General features: G+C 32.1%; 1 protein-coding gene across 1 annotated transcript; it reads left to right on the top strand.

Moving 5' to 3' along the window:
- The first annotated feature begins 66 nt into the window (after positions 1 to 66).
- Positions 67 to 19,934, top strand: LOC134680786 (transducin beta-like protein 2). The gene is made up of 12 exons (XM_063540017.1): positions 67 to 264; positions 9,673 to 9,876; positions 11,058 to 11,109; positions 11,505 to 11,567; positions 12,070 to 12,178; positions 13,188 to 13,287; positions 13,681 to 13,767; positions 14,395 to 14,530; positions 15,191 to 15,240; positions 17,078 to 17,260; positions 17,786 to 17,972; positions 18,556 to 19,934. Exons 1-12 carry the CDS (start codon positions 141 to 143, stop codon positions 18,608 to 18,610), a joined length of 1,350 nt encoding a protein of 449 aa, XP_063396087.1. The 5' UTR covers positions 67 to 140; the 3' UTR covers positions 18,611 to 19,934.
- Positions 19,935 to 23,832: the final 3,898 nt, after the last annotated feature.

The following is a 23,832-nucleotide window of genomic DNA, read 5'->3' as shown; positions in this document are numbered from 1 at the left end:
AAATTGTGTTTAATAATTTTAAAAAATCGTTTTGTATTTTAAAATCTTTAAGATTGAAATGGTCGTAAATCTTCGGCGATATCCACACAAAAGAGGAAAAAGTAAGAGGAATATCGAAAATTATTTTCCAACTCATCAGCATGGCGGATTCTGTAGAAAACTCAGTACCGGCGTTAGCAGTTACTGCTGCAGTTGGAGCTGTAGTCCTATTATTCGTTCTTTTATGCAGTGTCGGAAGACGTGCAGACAAAAAGGAGGAAGATGGTATAATTTTATTTTTGCGCTAAAGTTAGGGGAACATCTTTCATGTCTTTAAAAAAATAAATTTCCTTTTAAATAAATATCAAAATAATTCTACCATTAAAGCTAATCTTTATACTCATTTAGAAGATATAAGAGCAATTCAAGTGCATCATTCTGACTTAAAAACTATCAACAATACACCAGCCGGACAGCAAATCTCATAATGGCGTCGATTTTATTATTCTGGTCACGTGATTTTCAGTTCAAAAAATGGCATTTTTTAGCAACGGCAATGACGCCACGAAATCGACGGCGTAAAGCTATTTTGTGTAATTATCATGCTTAACCAAATACATAATTAAATATTAAATACGGCAGGTTTCAAACTTTAACTTCGTTATACATTTAAGAATGAAAAAATAGAATTTCATTGATTATTTGACTCGGAAAGATGAAAAAACGTGCCGCGGCCGTGACACTTCTCAGTAAATAAATGTAAATTGAAATGACACACGGAATGGTAACGTATTTTCCTTTATAGGGATGATACCTCCCGATATTATGAACATGAAATGCCTTTTGATACAAAAACTCGCCAGGTAAAACGGCATTGTGTCAATTCAACAGGCTCAAAACTGGCGACCGGCCAAAGGGAGATAACTCGAATGAAAAGTCGTTGAAGGGACGGCTGATCAGAAACGAGAGAAAATAACCATTTCGCTCAATTTCAGTAAGTGAAAGAGTGATTTTGGGGTAAAATATTCAAAAATTTATCAGTGTGCGATAGCAAAATGTGTAAATATGAAAAATACCTTGGATATTACAATTCATCATTGGAATGAGGGCACCTGTCAGGTATCAGGACCCAAACTAGTGAGAGAAAGTATAATAGAATATATGTCTGCTTTGGTAATCACTATTTAATTACATATTGCATACAAACATCTGATAATCATCTAGAAATCGGGGGAAATTGCAAATATTATTACATATTCACATTATTCAGTTAAAAAAATATATTATACTACAGCTTCAGAAGAAATATAAAAAAGTTTTCTATATGGTTATTTTTTTTATATAAAGTGAGGGGTTATGGACCATTAAATTAATAGAAAAAAATACTTACCCAAAGCGTTTGTGTTAAAATTCCATCATTAAAGAGGGAATGTTTCAGCATATTCCCTGATTGCATGTGTGTAACCTTTATTTTGTCATATATACTTTGATATGAAAATAATTATTTTATGGCATACTTTTTAGAAGAATCATAAATTATAATTATTCTTGAATACACATAAATTATTCATTTTGATTCAGCATTCAGTCAGCATGGTCAGATGCAGAAACATACTTGTTTCTTAGTAGATCTACATGGAAATATATTTTATAAAGATTATGGGCATAAAATGTACATTTTTACTGTTATATATATTCTTTTCTAGAGTAATGTTTTTATAGAATTTCTGTTAAGTTATGACCCAATGTCAGTTATATCTGTGAACTTATTAAATGTTTATTTCCATTCTAAATATGTTTATCCATGATCGGCCTAGCCAAGATCAGATGTGCATTTCATAGTGGGTCTATGTTATAGGCTTGTAAAGACAAGAAGATAACCTTTGAATAAGTAACAAATCTTTGAACTGATAAGAGAATGTAGGGTTACACAATGAATATCAAATATCATGTATAGGTGTTACCGTTTAAAAATAAAACACTAAAATACACGCTGAAAATGGGCAAAATTTCACGTTATATTGTTTCATTTAAAATTTCGCTGTTTTTATCAATTGATAGTTTTTAAGTGAACTTAATTTGAACTACATTATTGGTTCACTGTTATAGACAATTTATTCATCTTTCTTTTACTGGTTGTTTTAACAAAAAATCTCCAGTGGTTACAAAGTTATGATAAAAAGTTGGACACTATGTGCTTGTTATGAAATTTTGTACTTTTGTTTTTAGCTTACTCAGTGTAGTGATAAAAGAGAAAAATAAATCAAATTTATGCTATTATGTATTAAGTTTTCTCTTCTAGTATATACATTATCAAAAACTACCTCATATATCAATATTGCAGTACCCTAGCTGGAGATATATGCCATCAAAGTTGGATACACAAATAAAGTGAAAAAATGTCTTGTCCGTAGACATGCATTCCCTAGTAAACTGGAAGTATAATAACATTAATGTTGCATTGCTAAGTTCCTGTTCTTTTGTAGATATGAAAACACTACCAACATTTTTTTCTACCATCTATTAATAGAGGAAAAATTTCAAAAATATGTCAGAATGTCTTGTCCGTAGACACATGTTTTGACATATATTCTAAAGAAATGATGAAGAACGTCTTCATTGAACGAAATCTTTATCTAAACTACTTGTATGAATACAATAACGTCGCTAAGTAGCGACGTCGAATATACAGTTACGTAATTACCGCGGTAAACGACGTTAAGACGTTTACCAATTAAACGAAATGTCTATAATAAAAGAATGTAAAAGTATTTTACAACATTCTGGGGGCCTCAAAATGAGTTTACTGTTCATATTTCAAGAGGGACTAGTTCAACTATTGGCCGTGTAGTAAAAAGTCCATTTGGTTTTGTTGATGCGTTCATATTGTCCTCTTTGTGCATAAAGTTCTCAGGTGATATCCTCCTTCCTTGAAATTGCTCTGGATCTCGGATCCGGCGAAATGTACGATACTGAGCGATAGTTGAAAGCGCTTTCAATCTTCGTAAAATCTGTTCGTAAAATATCTGAATTAACAGTCGGTGGTATGTAGTGAATACGGCTTGTCGTAAAGTTCTCCGATGTCTTGATTTTCTCACGTTCTTCATGTCTGTGCGGGGTTATGATATTCATGATTGGTGAAAATGACGAAGTGAAATGTTCTGATGAATTTCGATGCATAGGGCCAGATAATAAGTAGCCTACTTTGGATTTCACTGCGGTTGGTCCCGGTCCTCGAATAACTTTGTCCTCTACAATATCCCAAAAGTAATCGGCGCCGATTAATATTGAGACTTCGAAGTCCTCGTCATGTGATACAGGGTGTGCTAAATTTAATCCATTCAAGTACAGAAAAAATGACTGATTTCTTGAATATGTTTGTATAGGGTGAGCAATCTTTGGAACGATAAGTACATTAATTGGTATTAATTCTTTAGTCTCGGCTCGTAAATAAACAGTAGCCACTTGAAGATGTCTTACCTTCGTATTTGTTTCACCGAATCCGGAAACTGTTATAACTTCATTTCTCACGGGTTTCAAGTTTAATTTATCTGCCATATCCTTGGTAATAAAACTGCGCTGTGCACCTTCGTCGATTAAGGTGTTTGCTTGACTAAAATGGGTTTTGTCGGACGAAACTGTTACTATCACGGTTTTCAAAAGTACTTGAGGTCTTACTGATGTCGTTAATGAGTGCATGCTTGCTACTGAGAGATTGCTGTCTATTTTTTCTGAATTATAATTTTCCGTTTCTGTTTTTGTTTCGTTTTGCGTATATTGCTCCGCCTTATTGCAAATACTTGTGTGATGTCGTTTACCGCAAATTTTACATGTATTCATTGATTTGCAGTTTGCAATTCTGTGTCTTCCTAAACAATTAAAACATAAATGTTTCTCCTTAACTGTGCGCTTTCTGTCATCAATATTTATTACCGTCATGCATGTAGTTGGAGCGTGAATGTCGTTACAATATATACAGGGTTTGCTGGTTAAATTACTGTTATTTGATTCGTAGTTTCGTTTTGTACTTACTATCAATGCCGACGTAGATGTATATTCTGATTCTGATTCATAACAACTTACGGACTGACCTGCTTCTTGGATAGTAATTTCATGCTGAATTGCGTCACGTAGCAACTGTAAATTCCATCTATCATTTCCATTAACGCGTACCATATTTTGTCGGATGTTTCCGGGAATTTTATTTAAGATAATTGGTACTAGAAGGCTCCCGTACGATTCATGTGTTTGTCCCATTCCCTTAAGACCTCGAATGTAATTCTCCATACTGTCGTAAAAGTTCTTTATGTCTCTAATATTCGCGGATGGACTAGGTAGATTAATAAGGCTTTGCATATAGGCATTCACAATTTTGTGGGGTTGACCAAATCTCTGTTTCAATACATGTATGGCTTGAGCGTAATTTGTGTTCGTAATTTGTAATCCTGAAATGCACTGGCTTGCTTCTCCGTACAATTGAGACCTTAAATAATTAAACTTCTGAACGTCGTTTAAGGACAAATTTTCATGAACTGCTGCACAAAAGGAATCCCAAAATGGCTGCCATTCCAGTATATTTTCTCCGAACGTGGGTAGGGTAAGCTTTGGTAACTTATGGTACATACTGGAGTTTGAAAATGTAGATGAAGAATTATTTGCTGGCGTGAAACTTACTGGAGTCGGGTTTATTTGGTTGTTTAAAAATGTAAATTCTGTGGGGTGCGGGTTTAATTGTTGTTGTTTCATAGATGTTGTGTTATCTGCTTCCCGGACTACTTTTGCTAATTTTGTTAAAGTAATTTGAATATCAAATTCATACCTGTCGGCTTCTTCTATCTCTTCTTGAATATCCTCTTCCGAAATTTTTTCCACAATTTTGTCGTTGAGTTCCGAGATAACTGTTTCCTTTTTCCGTATCATTTCTCTGATTGACATAATTTCATTGACATCGTATTCCTTTAATAACTCCTCGAAATTTCCGCTCACTCGCTTCAGTAATTTTGTGACTGCACCACGATGTCCAGCTCGAATAGCTTTGAGTTTAGAACTCATCGTTTTTTTTGTCACGGCACCAATTTGACATATATTCTAAAGAAATGATGAAGAACGTCTTCATTGAACGAAATCTTTATCTAAACTACTTGTATGAATACAATAACGTCGCTAAGTAGCGACGTCGAATATACAGTTACGTAATTACCGCGGTAAACGACGTTAAGACGTTTACCAATTAAACGAAATGTCTATAATAAAAGAATGTAAAAGTATTTTCCGTAGACATGTCTTTTTATCAATATTGCTTGGCTTTATGGGTCTAAATTAGTCCTATGTGTTGTTTAAACATAGAAATATCTTATTTTTGATAAATAAATGGTAATTTAAGTGTACTCAATTTTTGTAAAATTACTTCACAGGATTGGATTTTAAAAAGTGGCAGATTATTAGTCATTAAAACCATACCTTATCTTACTTCAATATTGTTGATTCCAATTGCTGCATACCTTAAAAGATTAACTAAATCAAATGAAGAAAAAGTAATTCTCTCTCTCTAACTTTATCTTTTGCGTTTCAGTATTAACAGCAGACGGGGAATTGTCTACGGACAAGACACTTGTACATAACAAGTATTAAATTCAATTATTTGAACTAAAATCTTATTTATAGGTGATGAAAGTTATCTATTCAAATTAAAATTCAGTATTTTCAACATAAATATAGTCACAATTAGTTCTAACAGATTTTTTTTTCAACTGAAATTGTCTTGTCCGTAGACATTACCACAATATATTTGTATCCAATTTCCTTGAGTTCAGCCTAATTTGAAAGGTAACATGCATGTTATTTTTTCAAGAGAACACATTTAACTATATCAAAATTGAGTTTTGGTAATAGTTTGATTGTTTTAAACATTCAGATATATGGATTTCAGTAAAAAGAATGTGTCTTCATTTTGGCTTAATCAATAAATTATTGAGATATATAAAGAATTATGGGTACAATTTTATATTTTCCAAAATTTAAAAACACAGATTAAAATTTAATTGGTAACTTTTAATATTAACTTTAACAATCATCATTGAAAGCATTTAATTGAATATCAATAAAATGTCTTGTCCGTAGACATTATCAAAATGTGTTTGTTTTCATTTTTCTGAAAGTTAAGCATCATTTGATAGATAAACCTGATAAAATGTGTGGTTTTTTTTTCAAGAGAACACTTTCAGCTATATCAAAATTAGGTTTTAATAACACATTTCATTAATTATGAATACAATGTCTTGTCCGTAGACAAAACATATGAATTGTATTGCTAAGTTTGATTGCTTATTGTAAGAATATGAATCAAGTTATTTTAATGTTCTGTACACCGAAAGAAAGGGTTTTTTTGGAAGTTTTGTTATTTATAGATAAGTTTAGATACAGTTTTATCAGATAAGATTAATAATCAAAGAAAGCTACTGTTGTTTGAAATAACTGTGAGTTAAACATGTTCTTGTCAATTTTTTTTCAATTAAAATGTTTCATATTCAATAATTCTAAACATATTTTCTTGTCTTTGTCATTGACCAAAAATCTGACACTGGTGACCATGTCTTAAAGGCAACCATTAAAGAAAATTATACAGTTTTTAAAAACCATTTATTTGATAAAAATATTAAATATTTCTTCCAAAAACTGCATGAAAATATATAAATGCTTCCAGTGTTAGCCTAACGATGGCAATTTTTCATAATTTAAACCATTTTTGAACCAAAATATTAAAAGAGTTTTTCCCTGAGGTGATACTCATTTTTGACTTCATGTGAAACACAAAATGCACATCTGATCTTGGCTAGGCCGCATGCAAGTAATTATTTATGTGAGGCCTATTAATGATGAACACTGACATGTAACAACTTCTAGTCACTGGCATAAAAATATTGCATTTTATATTGGTCTTTGTTCTCTACAGTGTTTTTTTTTCATTTTAACTATATATTTAGATTTGGCCTGATAGTGACACTGTCATGTGTTTTGTTGTGTGCTGTCTCATTTTAGAAAAGGGGTTAATTATATTGTAAAATATAAATTCTTAAAGTAGTATTTTTTTTAAAATCTGTTAGAACTTAATAGGGCTTGGGAGATATTATATTAATCTAAGCATAGAATATGGATACCCATACAGTCATCTTGAGTCATGTCTGTTTAACATTTAAGATAAAGTAAATTTTATATTTTTCTAGAATAAAGTAAAACTGAAAATAGCTTTCTCACTAATTACATGTATATGTAATTTAGTGGGATAATAATGCATGTAGTCCATGTACTTAAATTGGGAAAAACCCAATCACAACATTCAACAGCTAGAGCCATGGGGTGTGAAAAATAATTATATAATGAATATGATTTTTTTTTAATATAATTCATATATATATCATATAGTATTATATCAGGAACATATATATATATATATTGCTATACTGTTCTCAAATAATATGTACATTGTACCATCAGAAACATAGATAAATATTTAATAACCGTTTGTGGTAACATTATATATAATACTGATCAATACTGAAATATGTGTAATAATGAAGAATTAAAAAAAAATACCATGTTGACCTGATCAGAGACATATATACACATGTATATATGTCTCTGACCTGATATATAAATCCTCAATCATCAAATGAAGGTACATGTATGTATAATAGAATGAACTAGACTAAGTATTCATTATAAAAGAGATTAATTTACCAATAGGTAAACTGGGTGCAGATTTAACAATCATCTATGGAACAATTATTGAATGACTGTTAGAACCTAGAAGATGAAATGGGAACTAACACAAGCAATATTATATTATGAAGTGCAGATATTATCTGCATTCATTTGAAATTACATCTGAAAGCTACAAAATAAGGATCTGACTCTGTTCAAACTGTTTTCCTCTGTAATTTATCTATGATATATCTGATCTCAGAATGTTTACACTGAACATGCCATTTTTTCACTGATTTAGAACAAAACCTAACAAGTGTCACAATAATTTACACCTGGACTTCCCAAAAAATAATGCACTGCTAAAGGGATGTTATTCGGAGGTTTGTGTACATTTTATTACATGTTTAATGTACAGAATTCATAATATTTGTGTGATTTATAAGAAAGTAAAACAAATTTTGTACATTTTTTTATATTTTTGTGTACTGGGGCATGAAAAAGGGAAATAAATTACGCAAAAAATAACAGATTTTGTTTATTTCAAAGGACATGTTGATTGTCTTATCATAATGACATTACTGGCAAGTTAGTCGTGTTTTAGGCAAGAGCAGAGCAGTTTCAACCAAAAAAAGAAGGGAGTCCCCGCAGGGCCTTACCAATTTGTGATGTGTACTGAAATTGTGCTCGTTTGTAAACAACGAAGGGTAACGGCATGTGACTACCCAAGTTCTGTTCTCCATGCTCTAGTTTATCAATATAAACTTCTCATATTTATTTTCCCTAAGTAAAACGGGTTTGTGTCAATTCGTCCCGAGTTGAATATTTATCAATGACAGTCGATGTTGAAAAATGGCGGTTCAGAAGGCTGAAAATAAATGACTTGAATTTCCGATTCAACTATGAAATTATTTGACTTCTCATATCTTTTAAATACTTGTTAAACTTCTCATATCATGCATACCGCTCGTGATACGTTTAGTTTCTTATAATTTAACAAAACCATGATTTTTTACCGGGTCGTCTTCCGCGGGGAATTATTTTTCTACGCAGCGACATCTGTCGACGACGTTCTCTTAAATTATCTCCACTTGATTCTCGAATAATAAATCCGGGTTTTTAACGGACAAATCAGGGATTTGCTGTCCGGCTGCACAGTCACTGTATTAGGGCAAAATGTTATGTTGTCGTTTACAGGTACTTTTTTTTTAATACTGTGCCAGTCTGTGGTCACTGTCATGATGCAGTCTTCACGCTGAGTGGCAGCTCAGGCTTGTAAAATTGCTCTCGGTCCTGTAAATATCATATATACCATGTATACAGGCCAACAGAATTTAATTAAAAAATTTCAAAAATCGAGCTCTGGGCCTGTAGATTTTACAGTTCATCATGAAGACTGATGATGCCATTGATGGTATCAAGTCCAATTGCCCTGGTTACATGTTCGCCCTGGTTCCATTCGAACAGGTACTAGGGCGAACCAACCCGGATTCCTGTCAAGACTAGGTGACTTGAAGTGTAGTGTAAAATTAGGTCAAATTCTTTATAAAACAAATTTGCTTATTAGATATGTATCTTAAAACTACCACTGAAGTGTTTCCTGGTGTGGGGTAGTACAGGTTGTATTGTTTTTTTATAGCATCATTAACTTAAGTAAAACAACACTGTCATTAAGAATATGAAAATAAGAGAATGCTCACAGTTACTGAGTCAACTTTTAATTCCCTCAATTTATGAGTGTATTTTCCTCCAAGCTCTCTCGCCCCTTTTAATTCCTTTACTTTTATGAAAAGATTTTATACAGCCACATCATTCATGTCATTAAAGTATACAGCAGGATGATGAAATTATGCAATACGAAAGTAACTTATGTATTAAATGTATATATGTAATCTAATATAATGGATAGAAAGGAACATAATAGTATTGTGTTTTTAAAACTAATAATCATGATAATGGTCAATAATGTGAACTAACTTTTGTTGATTTCAGATCAGAAAACAGAAAGTGAAGAAAAGAAAGTGAACAAGACTGAAAAGCAGACAAAGAAGTCAAAGCCAGCTCAAAGACACAAAAGAATACAGCATGTACCATTTAGCCATGCATGGCTGGCTACCATTCTTAGAGGACATAGCAGCCCAGTTCTTGATTTTGATTTCAGTCCAAATGGAAAATATTTAATCTCAACTGCTGAAGGTAAATTTATCACTGAAAGGCAATCAACAGTTCCCTTGACTGGTGATTTGATTGTTAGTCTACAAATACCTTGTGGATGTGTTGTGCATTAATCAAACAACATATGGTATATTGATAGACAAAGAGAGCCATCATTATAGACATACATTTTATGGATACCATTTATCAGAGTATTCCACTGGTTGTACTGTATATTATAAATGTACACTTGTCAATCATGTACGGAGAGGTTATTGTACATGTTGTAAGGGACATTATTTACCACCATACAAATATGACTAACTGTTATGTCCTTCATGTCCTTAAATCTGAACTGAAATTTGTTATTTGTATTATGCAACCTTTTAATTAAGAAACAATTTCAGTGCTTGATGATATTGATATATATATATATATATATATATATATGTATATCAAGTAAGTGAGCCTAAGCATGTTTAGATCTGCTGAGTCAAAATGTCACTTATTTTCATTTTTTGTATGCACCATTTATGGGCATTATGTTTTCTGGTTCATGATCATGAGCCCTCCATTCATTTTTCTGTCCATTTGTCCTGCTTCAGGTTGAAGTTTTTGGTCCAGGTAGATTTTGATGAAGTTGAAGTCCAATCAACTTGAAACTTAGTACTCATGTTCCCTATGATATGATCTTTTAATTTTATGCCAAATTAGAGATTTTCCCCCATTTTCACGGTCCTCAGAACACAGAAAATGATAGTGCGGATGAGGCATCTGTGTACTGGGGACACATTCTTCTTTTTAATTTATATTTTTTAATATACACAACTTTTAATTAAAAAGTTTCTAGACTTGTATGAAATGTTTGTAGTTTGAAAATGATGAGTTTAAGTAGTAATAATTATTAGATCAATTCATCAAAAACGAATGATAACTTTGGGACAGGCACATGCAGAATATGGCAGGGTCAAACATACCCCTATCTGAGCTCACAATCCTCCCCAACCTAAGACAGCAGTTCAAAAGCACAAAACAAGAACAAAAAGCAAACATCAAAAAAGATATATATGGAAAGAAATGTTTAATACTTTTATTAATTGTGACTTGGATGAATAATTGTTTCATTGGCACTCTTACCACATCTTCTAATATCTATTAATACATGACTACATGTAATAGGATGATTAGATTCTGAATGATTAAATTTGATTATATGATTTCAGATAGATCTGCTATGCTCTGGAGTACAAAGGAATTCAGTAAGAAAGAGCACAAGTGAGTTATAGACAGTCATAATTTACTGTTTTATAACTTAAACATGATGAAAATAGATGTGCCTTATAAAGGTGGTGTGCTATAATAAAAGTCCATTTGCCAATAACTGATTGAATCCTGTGATTACATACTTTAAAAACAAATTGCCTCACCATCATTTTCCATTGTCAATGAAAATACTTATCACTTTATTAATGAATCCTCAGTATATTAGGAATATTGTTATATATTTCCATGTAAGGGAAGACACTTTTATTAGAATTTAAAAGCTTAAAAATATATTCTCAATACATGTAATAACAAAATGTACCAATAAATAAATCATGTGACATTTGACTGTTTCCTAATTTGTGTTAAGCATTAAATATTTCAATGCATGTACATATATTTTACAGATTTATTCGAGGAAATATAGAACTTGATCATGGGACCAGAGTGAAGTTTTCCCCAGATTCTAAGTGAGTATTTGTAAATGGATGATTAGTCCCCTGCTGTAGTGGAGGGAGCATTAAGTTTTACCCTCATCCATCCATACATCCCAAAGTTGGTTTCTGTGAACTTCTCTAACTTTAGACTGCCTCAACCAAATGTTATGAAATTGATTTTCAAAAGTGATCAATTCTAAAACTTATGTTAGTAGAACACTAACATGAATAGACCTCTACAAGAACATGTCAAACCCAATAGGCTAGATATTATATAAAGACATTAACAACATGAATTGTTAAGAAATTACGTCACACAAAAAAAAGTTGGTTGGCAGTAAGTGCACAGATAGACACACAATAAAAATGAACACAAAGTATACATTTTAAACTTGAATTGAAATCCTGTATCAGTTTTCTCATACAACACATAGCTGTTTATAGAAAATATTCAACATTTTAAACAAAACTTAGCAATACATATAATAAATATGATTGGTTATCAACTTTTTTGTATGCAAACCTTTTCTTTCAGGGCTTTTATTGTATGTCTAGGAAATGCAAATACAGCTAGAATTTTACGAATCGGTAAAAAAGATGATGGCTCTCCAGGAAATATAACTGCCGCTTTGGACTTTCCAAAAGTAAGATACTCACACTCTAAGAATAGATTCAGAAGAATAACTGTGTTTTGTCATTAAACAAGAGAAGGCCAAATGCATATAGTTAGTTAAAAATTTATGGTTTATAAAAAAAAAAAAAAAAAGCATGTGTCAGAGGTATTGGGGTTAATATAAATGCATTGAGATAGCTTAAAGTAAACAAATCTTTCTATTCTCCTCATTTTTATTCCATTTTATGTTTTAATGCCCCACCTTAATAGTAGAGGGGCTTTATGTTTTCTGGTCTATTCGTCTATCCTCTCGTTCATCTGTCTGTCCAGCATCAGGTTAAAAGTTTTTGGTCAAGGTAGTTGTGATGAAGTTGAAGTCCAATCAACTTGAAACTTATTACACTTGTTCCCTATAATATGATCTTTCTGATGTAATGCCAAATTAAATTTTTGACCCCACTTCACAGTCCACTGAACATAGAAAATGATAGTGCAAGTTTCAGCTTAAAGTTTTTGGTTGAGGTAGTTTTTGATGAAGTTGAAGTCCAATCACCTTGAAACTAAATACACATGTTCCCTATGATATGATCTTTCTAATTTCAATGCCAAATTAGAGTTTTGACCCCAATTTAACAGTCCAACTAAACATAGAAAATTACAGTGTGAGTGGTTCATCTGTATTCTATGGACACATTCTTCTTTAATTACTGAAAACATATCTCATCTGTTGATGTAATATTTATTGTTTTATTATAAGCACACCTGTTACAAGGGGAATGTGAGTTGTAATAAGTAGAACTAAGTATATTGATATCAAAAGATTTGGTATGAATGTCAATGAGACAACTCTCCATCCAAATCACAATTTATAAAAGTAAACCATCATAGGTCAAAGAACAGTCTTCAACACTGAGCCTTGTTTCACTCCGCACCGCAAGATATGAAGGGCCCCATGCCTATTTATTAATTTAATTTTAAAGAAAATAATCTGTCAGCCTCCACTGACTACATATACATCTAACTGTCTAAATATTTTACAGAAACATACAGCCGAGATTATACAGATAGGTATTGCTAGTAGTGGCAGGTTTATTATGACATGTAGCAGAGATACTACATTAATTGTTTGGTCTATAAAAGGCAAGTTATTTCTTCTTTATTAGATTAATTTTGGTTTCAAATGAAAAATTAACCAAACATTTTACATAGATTTTTAAGTCAGTATGTTACTTCTTTAATTTTCCTATACATTCTTACTCAGTTTTTTGTGTTAATTGACAGTAGAGAAGTTAAATGTGTACATATACATTACTACAAAATTAGGTATAAACCACTTTTATGGTCAGAGTCAATATTTGTTCAAAATTTTATGAAAATTAAACAAGCCAAATTAGTTTAAATTAAAATGTTTGGCACCACCTTAAACTGTTAATTAGATCTCACATTTTTGCCAGTAACATAATCTCATCTTCACAATGATAAATACACACATTGTTTCTGAATTTAATATTGTGATGTTTTTGACTGTTTTAGGTGAAGTATTGTCTATACTAGATACTCATCAGATGAATAATGTGTATGCGGCTGTGTCACCTTGTGGAAGATTTGTTGCTTCTTCAGGTAATTAAATAAATAGAGATTAGATATGTGCAGGAATTTTTGTCGAAGGACTTTGAAATTCAGTTGTCAGTTATTTACTATTGCAAAAGGTTGTATCAACATTGGAACTTTTTCCCACTTCAGTGGATAGATACATATATTTACCTAAAATTAATCTTAACTAAATTTTGATAAATTAAGCAAAGAAAATCCAGGTTAATATTTTGTTTTAGAGAAAAATAGAGTTAAAATTCTAACATTTCTAAATCTTGATTATTTAGGAGGAAACTATTTTTTAAGGAATAAAAATGATTGATTGCTTGTTAAATTCTTAAAGTTTAGTAACAAATATTTCATGCTAATATAGGAGGAGAACAAATGAACAATAAATCTTATAGGAAGGGTCTGCAAAGGTGATTAATCATATATATCAAGGGGAGGATGGATACAGTCTGTTGAAAGCTTCTAGTTTTAAAAGAATTAGTCCAGATCTTATGACATAGGATCATAGTGGTTCATGATAGCTAAAATTTTGCAAATGATAAGCTGAATGATTAAACAAAATGAAACCAAAAAATATATATATGAATTATATTGTACCAGAATAAACATGTATACATTGTGACAAATGTGTTTTGTTTGTTTTAGGTTTTACACCAGATGTAAAAGTTTGGGAGGTCATATTTGACAAAGGAGGAGGCTTCAAAGATGTTAAACGTGCTTTTGAATTGAAAGGCCATTCATCTGGTGTAAACTGTTTCTCTTTTAATAGTGACTCAAGTCGGTAAGAATTAATTCACATGGTTGTATTTTTTTTTTTGGCCTATATGGTTCTTGATTTTTATGCCCCCTGTCGCGGGCGGTTTTAAGTGATACATTTGTCCATCTGTTCATCTATACATAAGTACAGTGAACATAACAATACTAGTTTCTGTTCTCTTACTTTAGTATACTTCAAACAAATGTTATGAAACTTATTCACAATGCTTTATAACCATAAAACACAGATCCAAGTTTGAAATTCAATTGTTTCACTGTCAATCTTCATTCTTCATTTCTTGAGTTATGTCCCTTTATTACATTTATGCAAGTGAGAGCATCTTAATTTAGTTAAAAGGTGAAATTATAATTGAAGACAATAAAATGCATTTAGCTTAGTAAACTCTAGTGTAGTAACTCTAAAGTGTAAGAACAATAAGGTTTTAACTTTACTCTATCTGAAGATTATATTAACATTCAAATTATCAGTCCATAAATACTTTACAAGTTTGGGGAAAACTTGATACTGGACACCTTGCAAATGAGTATAATAGGCTTTAGCAAGTCTTTTCCTGTTTCAGTGTTTATACGATAACTACAATCTATTCAGCTAAAAGTCACTGTCAGGATTAAGAAATTTAAACGAAATTGAAACATAGGTAATGTTGCTGTGTTTTTGTTTCAGGATGGCTTCAGTTTCTAAAGATGGCACATGGAAATACTGGGATACAAATAGTAAGCACTTTGGTTTGATTTGGGATTACCTTCACATGTTTTCAATAAACCTTCGGCTCTGTCTTAAATACTTCCTATTAAAACTCCCTATATTTATTTCTTCAAATACATTTCATAAGAAAAATCTAGAGACCTTTTCCCCCTAAAAAATGCTGTATCTTTAAATCATATTTATGAACCTATTTTTATGTATTGAGGAATTTCAAAGTGAATATATTTTGAAATTCTGTCATGTCAGTACCAAATTATTGGTTAAAATGCTGATTACTTTCAATTTAAAGTCATAAGAAACGAGTGACCGGTGAAAAATAATGTTCTTCCAATTCTTGAACCCATGCATACAAACATCATAAAACTTAGTCTTCTGTGCTCGAATTTATCATTTTTTTTTGTGTAAATTTCGTATAATCGTCAATTTTGTTTTCAATCGGTCAGTGTTGTGTTGTTGTGAAAATATGGCAGGTAATTAAAGTTCGTGTTTTGAATCCGAAGTTTAACGATTGTCACCTGCTTGTCAACAATTGACGAAAAATAAACAAAAAAGCATGGAAATTGAGCATGTGTTTAACATGTAAATTCAGATAATAGTTTATTTTTAGGACATCCATGCGTATTGTGGTCACCGGATTTTTACGAGATGGGTCACACTGAGGTCACCTTGCATACAGAAAATATGTCGGGGGAATTGCTTGCTGGAAGGAAGCAATTCAAATAAAGTAAACTTCTTCTAAATATGAATAAATTAAAGAATTTTCTTTAGAAAAAAGTATATGTACATAAGTTTTATAATGAAAACTATCGATTGAGTTAAAAAAAATATATGCATTATTTTTTTTATTTGAGGTTTCTTATGACTTTAAGTTTACCACAATTTTTGTATGTAGCTATAAAGGGAGATAATTATGTTATTTTATTTTCAATTCGGTATGAATTATCACAGGACCCCTATTTATTGACAACCTGCAGTATACATTGTGAAATTTCTAGTCATATATCTCTCTCTACTGATGGGAGAAGTATAGCAGTAGGTGGAGATAACTCTTGGTTTCATAATGCTGTCTCTTAGCTACAAGGGGAGATAATTATATTATTTTATTTTCAGTTCAATATGAATTATCACAGGATCCCTATTTATTCATGACCCGCAGTATACATTGTGAAATTCCTAGTCATGTAGCTCTTTCTCCTGATGGGAGGAGCATAGCTGTAGGGGGAGACAACTCTTGGTTTTATAATGCTGTCTCTTAGCTACAAGGGGAGATAATTATATTATTTTATTTTCAGTTCAATATGAATTATCACAGGATCCCTATTTATTCACGAGCCGCAGTATACATTGTGAAATTCCTAGTCATGTAGCTCTTTCTCCTGATGGGAGGAGCATAGCTGTAGGGGGAGACAACTCTTGGTTTTATAATGCTGTCTCTTAGCTACAAGGGGAGATAATTATATTATTTTATTTTCAGTTCAATATGAATTATCACAGGATCCCTATTTATTCACGACCGGCAGTATACATTGTGAAATTACTAGTCATGTATCTCTTTTTCCTGTTTGGAGGAGTATAGTTGAAGGGGGAGATAACTCTATTCGTTTTTGTAGTGCTGTCTCTTAGCTACAAGAGGAGATTATTATATATTATTTTATTTTCAGTTCAATATGAATTATCACAGGATCCCTATTTATTCACGACAGGCAGTATACATTGTGAGATTCCTAGTCATATATCTCTTTCTCCTGGTGGGAGAAGTATAGTTGTAGGGGGAGATAACTCTATTGGTTTTTGTAATGCTGTCTCTTAACTACAAGGGGAGATAATTATATTATTTTATTTCAGTTCGATATGAATTATCACAGGACCCGTATTTATTGACGACTGGCAGTATTCATTGTGAAATACCTAGTCATATAACACTCTCTCCTGATGGGAGGAGCATAGCTGTAGGGGGAGATAACTCTATTGGTTTTTATAATGCTGTCTCAGGGGAAGAGGAAGAGGTCTTGAAAAATATACATGATGGTAGGTTTAAATAAGCAAACAAAATTATTTAGATGCTGTGAACATTTTATGTTAAGTTTGTATCAATTGAATTTATTTGAAGTTCATATTTGATCATGAATATTATTGATTATGTAAAGTTTCAGGATTTTGAAAAATGATTTAGGATCTTAGAATGGGCTAATCGTCCTTCTCGTACCTGTATAACAGGTTATTTTCATGAGGTGTTAATTTTCGATTATTTTCTTGGAAAAAAAAGTCGCAAAATTTAATTTAGCCAATTTAAAATTGTACATGAAAAGGTATTGATAAAAGTTTTGAATATGCCAAAATAATAATCTCTAAAATATTTTGTATACCTTATTCAATGAAAGTCTTGAAAATAAACCTCTATACAGTGTATTACAGAAAGACTATTTGAAAGTAAAAGTAACTAGTATATTAGAAGCACAAATATAAACTGGAACTGATTAAATAGTGTCGCCCATCTTTGAATATGATAGTTTTCAACAAACTTAAAATAAGTAATTTGTTTATATTTTACAGGTTTTATAACAGAACTTTCCTTTGATCTCTCTAACAAATATCTAGTTAGTTCAGGTGATAAACATATTGTAATACTACACAACATTACCGGCTACAGAGCAACTATATCAGACTTGGAATCATCAGAAATAAAAGCTACTACACAGGCTCAGAAAGAAAGAGTCAGGCAGCAAATAGCTGAAGCCAGGTAACTAATCTGTAAACTTCAAAGCAAAAGAGAAACTTATAATTGAAGCCAGGTAATTTTTCTTTAAAATTCAAAGCAAAAGAGAAACAAATAGCTGAAGCCTGGAAATCTTTAAATTTAGAAGAAGAAAATTTGACCACAATTGCATTGTAAGATAAAAATAAGTCCATGAATTGCTAAGATTCTCAAAATAGTAGAGAAACTCTTGTGGATTCATTTATTTGTTTGGTACAAATTTTCAAGGATTGAGGAGAAAATTCATTTTCCAGTTTTCCGACAATAACTCAAGAATGCTTTCACCAACTTGCAAGAAATTTTTGTGAATTGTTTATATTTATTAAAATGAGCTCCCTTGCCTTTTTTTATATTTTTTTTTTTAGATTTTACGTTACCAAGTTACAGGGTTTTATTCATAAAAAAAGGGGAGATTTTCCAGATCTCGGACCAAAAAAATGCTTTATTGGAGAACAGAATGACAAAATTGATATGTTTTTCTCAGTTTATTATATAAGGTTTTGTGCATTCTAAAAACATATCACTTAAGTTAATTTACTATTACAATGTGCTGTATTCATTTTTTCAGGTCTTCCCTAGAAAGCATACTAGGAACAGCCAATGGACATGCTGAGAGCAAATAAACATTTTACCAAAGACAGCTATCACATATATACAGGAAGCTCCAGTGAACTTGTTTATACTCTTTATATTGTCAATGTGCCACAAATTTTAATGAAATGTAATACAATGTGCCCTTTTAGAGTTATTCCAGAAAAAAATGGAAGGGGTAGGGGAAGGGGGAGAATAACAGCACCTTTGTGGGTTTTGTAAGGGAACTTATCAAGCTGTTTGATTTATTGATGTCTTGTTGGTCCTTAATAGTCATGTACCCTTCTTCTTTATTTATTTTTTAATCATCAAGGTTGTCCTGTTGTGTCTTAATTCACTGACCAAGCCCTAAAGAATCTTTAAAAGATTAATTTTGGAGAAATTTAAGGATGTTTTTTTAGCGAAATTTAAAAAAAATCCAAGGATTTAAAATTAATACCATAAGTTGGAAGAGCAATAATTAAATGAGCAAAGATATTGATAGTTTTGGAGCACCTAGTTATGGACCTCCATTTTGAGATAATTTTTTTTTTAAATGGCTGGGAAAAGCTGACTTGGACTAGAAAAACTCCTGCATGAATACCAAGCTGTGACTTTCTAAAAGGAATTTTACAACTCATCTGTATACAGTACCAATATAAATGTAACATATGAATAAAAGATTTGTGGGGAATATACCTCAAACACACAAAAAATAGCTGACAAATATCAACAGGTCTATATACACAAATGTTTTCTTCTATTTCTACTATATTAATGACACCTTCAACAAATTGATAGTGTGTTCCAATCTGTAATAGGTCTTTAAAAAAGATACTTTTGTGTACCTTGTTTTATCTATGGAAAAAATAATTTAATTTGAATTTCTTGTTTGTCTTTTGTGGAATTAATTATTACATTAGGTATTGTGACTTTTTCATGCAACATCACTTATCCTGAATATTCTCTTCAGTCACAGATGCTGTACCATTCAAGGTAATTTAACATGTTACAAATGCTTGTGTTTCTTAGTTGGTTATAAAATTGGCAGCCCTCTTTTGAATTCTTCCAATGCTGTGTATCTCTATGTTTTGTGGATGAGTCCTATGCTGTATATATCTATGTTATTTAGCCGAGGGTTTTAAATGAAGCATGTTCATACAATAATATGCTATGTACTAATTGCCAAAGAATTGAATAAAGATTATTCTTAAATGTTGCTCTAAATTTACTTAAAAAAATGAATATATTGAAATATTATTGATATATCCAACCCCTCCCCCTTCCAATTTTATTTTCTGGAATAACTAAACATTTTATTTTATTGTGTTCATGAAGGTTATGGATGTTAAAAGAAAATAAGATATATTAATACAGTGTTGTGTCATTATTATTAATTTCTAACTATAGTTGAATTATGATTTTGGTTTGTTATTATACATTCCTATAATATGATAATGTTTCTTTGACAAGTTAGGAATCTTTTATGTCTGCTACTCATTCTTTCAAGGTAAACTTCATAGTGCAGATCGATTTTTATGCCCCCATAACGAAACATTAGTTATACAAAAAGAAGATATGGTATGATTGCCAATGAGACAACTCTCCACAAGAGACCAAAATGACACAGCAATTAACAACTATAGGTCACTGTACAGCATTCAACAATGAACAAAGCCCATACCGAATAGTAAGCTATAAAAGGCTCAGAAATGACAATATAAAACAATTTAAATGTGAAAAGTAACAGCCTTATTTATGTACAAAAAATGAACGAAACACAAATATGTAACGCATCAACAACTACAACCACTGAGTTACAGACTCCTGAATTGGGACAGGCACATACATATTTTACTTTGTCCATCTTCTGCTTCAATAAGTATGTCCATATAGGTAAAAGAAAATACGAAAAATACCTTGGGGACTTTCAAAATTAACTGACAATTAATGTCATGGCTAAAAAAAGAAAAAAGACCAAATGACAAACAATAGTACATATAACATAACATAAGGAAAATAAAGACTAAGTAACATGAACCCCACCAAAAACTGGGGCTGACCTATGGTTCCCTGAAAGGGTGAGCAGATTGGATTCCATATGTGGCACACATCGTTTTGCTCATATTAGTACAAACCCTGTAATAAGTCTTATTCGACAGGTCACATTCAGGAAAAGGGATGGGATAGTAGTTACAACATTATTGAAATATCCACCAGCATCTTTGAAACAGATATTCCATTACCAGCAACCAACTCGTGATGGCTTGTGTAGAACTTACGAAAGGAGGACTTAAATTCTCTACTTTGAACTCTTAGTTTAGTAGCTTCCTTGTGAGCAGCAACTCTATCTAGGAAATACAAGCTCTGTAATATCGTATGAACTTTGAGATATTGTATGCATGTACTGCTGGAATGTTGCTACATAGAAATGAAAGTTCACGATTGGGAAGCTAAAATCTCTTTTGTAGTAAAGGTTTGATTTCAACGGACCCTTATGGTCAATTTCAAAATCTGTTTAAGGCTTCCTGAGCACATGAGATTACCCCAAGTTTTTGGTAGGGTTCGTGTTGCTTAGTCTTTAGTGTTCTATGTTATGTTTTCTGTACTATTATTTGTCTTTATATTTTTAGTCATGGCCTTATCAGTTTATTTTCTATCTATGAGTTTGACTCTCCTTCTGGAATCTTTCGTCCCTCTTTTAAGATATGAGGTAGACTTACCTGTATCTGTTTTATCTTTTATCTTAAGTTGGATAGGATAGATGGGTTCAAAATGATAGTCTCTAAATTCTGAATTCCATTATCTATACTCCTGAGAAAAAAAATTAAATGATACTCACAAGTTCCTTTTTTTTAGAACCTCATGTATGAATAAAATTAACGGTACCAATTTTCTTGCACCAGATGCGCATTTTGACAATACATGTCTCTTCGGGGATGCTCGTGGCCAAAATATTTGAAATCCAAAGCTTATATAAAAGATGAAGAGCTATAATCCAAAAGGTCCAAAAAGAATAATCAAATCCGTGAAAGGAATCAGAGCTTTGCATGAGGGAGATACATTCCTTAATTTATAATAATTTATAATATTTTGTAACAAAAGATAGCCTGGTATGAGTAAAGGAACAAGTCAACATGCGGAGGGACACTGTCTGTTCTCATTGGAATTGTTTTGTTTTTTTATTGAAAAACACGTCCTCCAAATGTAACAAATGTGTTGCCTTCAAGAAATAAAGCATCGTGATAATTTCAGTATCAGAGAATTTCATTTTGAATTAGAGGGATTTTTTACAAAGTGAGATTTATCCTTTCCTATCTACGTTGGTCATTCTTTTTTTCTGAAACAAAGCAGGACTTATTCTTTCAATTTGTCCTTAAGTTTGGAATGGGGAAAAACTTGTGGTTCATTTGAAAATGTTTAGTTGTAGTTTGGTCTATTTCTTACTGTATACTGTAACAATAGGGCCACTTTTATATCATGTAATGAATGATTGTAGGTTGTACATGTCTGTCTGGCATTTTTCTGTTCTCATTAACTTCTTTTTATTTGCCCATTGGTTGATACTTAGTTTTTATGGTTATGTTATGTTATCCTTATTACAGCTGGTTGATACTAGTAATCATTAGATTCTGTATCTGCATGTTGGTCTGTTTCTTAATCGGGTGGTTATTCCTGAACAGTCTTGTCATTTCGGGGCCTTTAATAGCTCACAATGCGGAATGGTTTGCTCATTGATGAAGGCCGTATTGTGACCTATAGATGTTAATTTCTGTGTAATTTTGGTCTCTTGTGTAGAGTTGTCTCATTGGTAATCATACCACCATTTTTTTTTTTATCTTTTTCTTCTGTATAAGTTTAAAATCCTCTGTGATACTTGCAGTTATTGCTGATGGTCGGACATCTCCTTTTCTCTCTCGCTCATATCTAAGTTATATTCACCAGCAGTTATACTCTGTTTAGTGATTGACGAATCACTGACAATACTGGTTCTTGTGATGATTCTATAATACAAAGTTAAGTTAATATGTTTTCATTTCATGTGTATATTTGGTTGGTAATTTTTGGTCTTCGTATTTGGGATTCTAGTGGATGAAGTTCTTGTGTTTCGCTTAGAAATGAATCGGTAATATAAGGTTACGTTTGAGCGTCTGTATCCTTCCATTCTTTTAGCTAAGAACTTTGCAGGGGTCTTGTTCTCGCCAACAAATAGTAGACAATCTTCGACAAAACATATACCCTATCTTCTACATTTTTTGTCTTTCTTACTCTTTTGTACTGATCCACCTGTTGAGCTCTGGCCTTATTCTCAGTGCTGGTGTCAATTCGTGTGTGGGATTGATGTTTCCTTCAAATCTCTGATGTTCTCATTTGAAATCTCCTGTTGGTTTTCTCTCAATCTGTATCTATCGATCGGTTACCGAGGGTTACGTCCAAATAAACATATAGCATTAATTGTCCTACGCTCACATGTATGGTAGAGTTGTAGGTGAAAACCAATGGACTTAATTCATTTACTTAACATGAATCTTCCAGTTAACCCTCTTGTCGGTGTCAAGTGTACTAAGCGTATTACGCAGCGTCAAGTTGAACCTATAGCAATGTAAATTTCCATTGATGGTTGTTGTAATTCTTGATCTAGCCATTCCTATTATGACTCATAGCTCCCTTTTTGTGGTACTATCATGCTTTTCCCTATGGCCCGAACTACAGTTATGTCTGTTGTTCCAAAGTTTCGGATGGCAAAAACAAAAGCTCAATGACAACTATCTTGGCGAGGAGCTGGTTCCTGGTTGCTTTCACCAATCTAGTGAAGTGATTCGTAATGACTTACGTGTGTTGGTAGTCTGACTTCGATGATTCAGGGGTGAGGAATTCCACGCAAACAAACTCCACTTGCAATGCCGTTAGTATGCTTACCAATTAGGTACTCGTTGGTTGGAATGGTAGGTAGGTGACTTTCCCATCCCTCTGTCCATATCTGAATATCTTGGTGCATTCCTTGCCAAGTCGATAAAAAACACCCTTGATATTGTTCGGTCTCTCCCATGATATCCAAAGTCATTATGTAAGACTTCCAAGACTGTTGCTACATGTTCCACGGGTATAGTACCAATTTCCACCTTCTTCGTTGACACGGTCAACACGATGTAATAATCCGTCAAATAATGGCGTACTAAATTATAATCCTGGTACCTTTGATTACTATTTCAGATTGTAAAACTGTTTTTAGTGTGGATTTGTTACAACATCTGTCTTGATAGTCTTGATATTC

The sequence above is a fragment of the Mytilus trossulus genome, chromosome 8, assembly GCF_036588685.1.
Source record: "Mytilus trossulus isolate FHL-02 chromosome 8, PNRI_Mtr1.1.1.hap1, whole genome shotgun sequence".
Lineage (NCBI taxonomy): Eukaryota > Metazoa > Mollusca > Bivalvia > Mytilida > Mytilidae > Mytilus > Mytilus trossulus.
Note: the sequence above shows the minus strand (reverse complement) of the source record. Positions and strands in the feature narration are given on the sequence as shown.